At 35.2% G+C, this 3308-nt stretch overlaps 1 protein-coding gene across 1 annotated transcript; it reads right to left on the bottom strand.

The window, feature by feature from the left end:
* Positions 1 to 724: 724 nt before the first annotated feature.
* On the bottom strand, positions 725 to 1104 carry LOC110444495 (dynein regulatory complex subunit 7-like). Its single transcript, XM_021488864.1, has 2 exons — positions 996 to 1104; positions 725 to 878 (listed from the first exon to the last, which is right to left on the bottom strand). Exons 1-2 carry the CDS (start codon positions 1087 to 1089, stop codon positions 742 to 744), a joined length of 231 nt encoding a protein of 76 aa, XP_021344539.1. The 5' UTR covers positions 1090 to 1104; the 3' UTR covers positions 725 to 741.
* Positions 1105 to 3308: the final 2204 nt, after the last annotated feature.

Genomic DNA, 3308 nt, shown 5'->3' with positions numbered 1-3308 from the left:
ATGTTACTACACTGACCATACACCACAGTTTGTAATATGTTACTTATTTCATATAAAAATACCTTATAGCTTTAATAAAGAAATTGATTGGACACTTTTTTTAAAGTTATAACATTACAAGTAGATCAATCCGATTTGCTATCAAAAGTGGATACAAAATTGTGAAAACCCTTTTTTTAAACTATTAGGGAGCACCCAGTTGCTCTCCAAAATGTATACAAACATAGATCCCTGTTAAATATAACCTCCATCAAGTTTTAGCTTCCACAAAATATATATATCTGGTCATAAGTTCTGATATAAGCCAAAAGCACACTTTTTAAGCTTTCCATGCAGAAATATCTGTTTTAGAGTCAATCAATTATTTGTCTACTAGGTTTTGGTATAAGTGCTGTTTCTGGGCCAAATATTTTGCAAAAATAACACCAGCATTTTACAAAACAAATGTTTTGACGGGTCATAGGTACTGGTTTCCAGTTTTATATCTTTAAACCCTTTCTAAAACCTACTATTTCGTAATGTTAGTTTGTAGTGTAGTAAAGGAGATGCATTATGGAGGGTGATTCTACTCCAATGTTAGGGATATAGATATTAATATTTGGCAGTGACCTATATTACATTATTTTTGTCTATGTATTTTTGGGTCAGCTTAGAGATATTCTCTGGCACCAACGTACATGGCATTCCTGTAAGGATTGAAGTCTCTACTGCCTATAATCACAGTCTAAACACAAGGAAGGATCACCTACATTCACGGTTATCATACATGGATAGTTTGGAGACCAGGCCATCCTTCATCAGGTAGTGGGCAAACTTCTCCAGCTTGGCACGTTTATACAGCTTGGTCTTCTTTCCTTGCGGACACCTCATCTGGAAGTCTGGAAGTCACAAACCAGTTAGCAAAGGACATTCATCATCACATCATAGACAACAGCCATTATTGTATACAATACAAATTTCAACACCATATTCTAGTGCGACATAAGAATACCCACCCCGTAAGGAGAGTTTGATTGGCTCCACCCAGGATGGCGGCATGTCCAGGTGTTTGTCCATCTCATTCTCCTCCTCCTGTGAAACATAATGCATCAGATATTAGTTTGGACTCCTAGAATATATATACAGGTTTGTTCATTGACATCTCAGTAAGGAAATGCATGAGTAAATAACATCAACAAATGAACAAGACATCATGAATAATTTGCTAAAGTGCAGATGTTGATTCTAAACATGGAAAAGGAAAATAAAAGATTGAGTTATGTTTTGTCAGAGTATGAATATGAAACTTAAAGTCTCTGACACAGTAGATAAAGTACACAGGAATCCTCTAATGAACTAAACCTTGACCATAAAAAGTTGTAAGCAGGTACTCATGATTTTATTTGATGAAGTGTTTATGTACTCTTTCAACATTTGCATCAACCTTTTATACCCCACGCAATAAACATCCCAGAACCATTGGTAGTGTGTAAAACAGACAGAAATAATTAAACCAATTTCAAACTAAATACCAGCTAGTGTATTATAAGTTATCACCAGTGTTACAACATGCAATTAGGGAATATAAATTAAAAATATTTTTTAAAGGTAAATATTGTATTTATGAACTGACATGTGGGAATACACCGTCATGTGTGAGACATATTTGCTTTATCAGTTCAAAAACCTTCACTGAATACCTAGGTCTGTAATTATCTGACAGCAAATTGAGAAAGCACAAGCAATCAGTCAGCATATAAGCCGTCACTCCCAATACCAGTCGATAGTTACTGCTGCTTTGTGAATTATCATTTCAATTCAGCACATCCAGACATATTGTCAGGAATTTCATGCAAGCATACATATCAATTGAATCTGTATAAAGCAATTCTTTATAAAAGAATAAACTCAATATATGAGCATTCTTAAAGATTTGCCTTAAATAAAATGTTAACGTTTTAAATATGTTTCTCTAAAAATACCATTATTCCTGAAGTGTGCTCAAGGCCAATAGCAGGGTTACTATAAGTGCATGCAAAGAGAACATGTTTACCACTTGTTAATCTGAAATAGCTTGTATACATATGAATTTACCAAAACAGCACAACACACAACACCGTCCGCCATTTATCTGTCACAACTTTACAATATGGCGATACCACACTATAATAATTAAGCAAATCACTCTGCTGGATAATGATGATACATTTTTGTCCAATGTTAGAAAACACCTTTTGAAATGCCATTTAACACAACACAACACTGTCTTTATAGGCGGCTTTATTAAAACAGTGATTCGGAAGGGTTCAAATTGATACTTTGTACCTTCTAATTTTGACCCAATTATGATGTCAATGTATTTGTTGATACATGTTTGCGGAGGTGAAAAGATCATAAAAAGTGTCGGACTAGATAATTATCTACTCTTCCCATCTTCACAATATCAAAGTACTACAATAGTTACATCCCACCAGATAATCAATGAATCTTGTCAAGTTTGTAATGAGACAGATATAACCTTGAGGAGATACAATAAGCCTGCTAACAACTTATCCCTATTGTTGTGACATACACACATAAATTTAGCCATTTAATCATCCAATACCAACAATGCATTACTGACGGCCTGATCACCAAGGTCACCGTCGAATAAAATCTCAATGTGATACAAAATGTGTTGTTTCTTTTAACTTTTCTTCACAGTCAAAAACAATATTGAAATCCTTGAGACTACCATACCACCACTACATGTGTATAGGTTCTAAAAGATCATTTGAGGACCAGAAACGAGGACAACTTGTATGGACAGGAGCAGAAACCTGCATCATTGCTGTAGGACCAGAACATTTAACAACTTGTATCTACAGAACAAAAAACATGGAAAACTTGTATCCATAGGACTAGAGGACTAGATACATTAAACTACTTGACTCTTTTGAACTACAAACATGAAACTGCAGGTATTTATACAACAAGAACCAGTATGGAGTAACTGGACCAATTAGGACCAGAAACATAAAACTACTGGCATATATAGAGCCAGACACAGAGAAACAGACTTTGACATTGTGACGAGGAAGAGTCCCCCTCCCCCTACCCTCTTACTCCTACTCTCCTAATCACTGTGCCAATGATGAGTAGATATAATTATAATGTACACAGTTTATGTGATAAAAAGAACCTCAGAGAAGGTGATCTGTGTGTTGTCACGGTGCAGTGCATTCAACCTCTCACTGCCATTCTGAAAAGTTGACACTTTCATGCATTACATATTGAATCATGGATCTGGTTATCCACACACTATAGTTGCAACATGCACAAACAAAATT

This window comes from Mizuhopecten yessoensis, unplaced genomic scaffold (assembly GCF_002113885.1).
Source record: "Mizuhopecten yessoensis strain PY_sf001 unplaced genomic scaffold, ASM211388v2 hete_36133248, whole genome shotgun sequence".
Classification (NCBI taxonomy): Eukaryota; Metazoa; Mollusca; class Bivalvia; order Pectinida; family Pectinidae; genus Mizuhopecten; species Mizuhopecten yessoensis.
The sequence above is the reverse complement of the archived record's forward strand: the minus strand, read 5'-3'. Positions and strand labels throughout refer to the sequence as shown.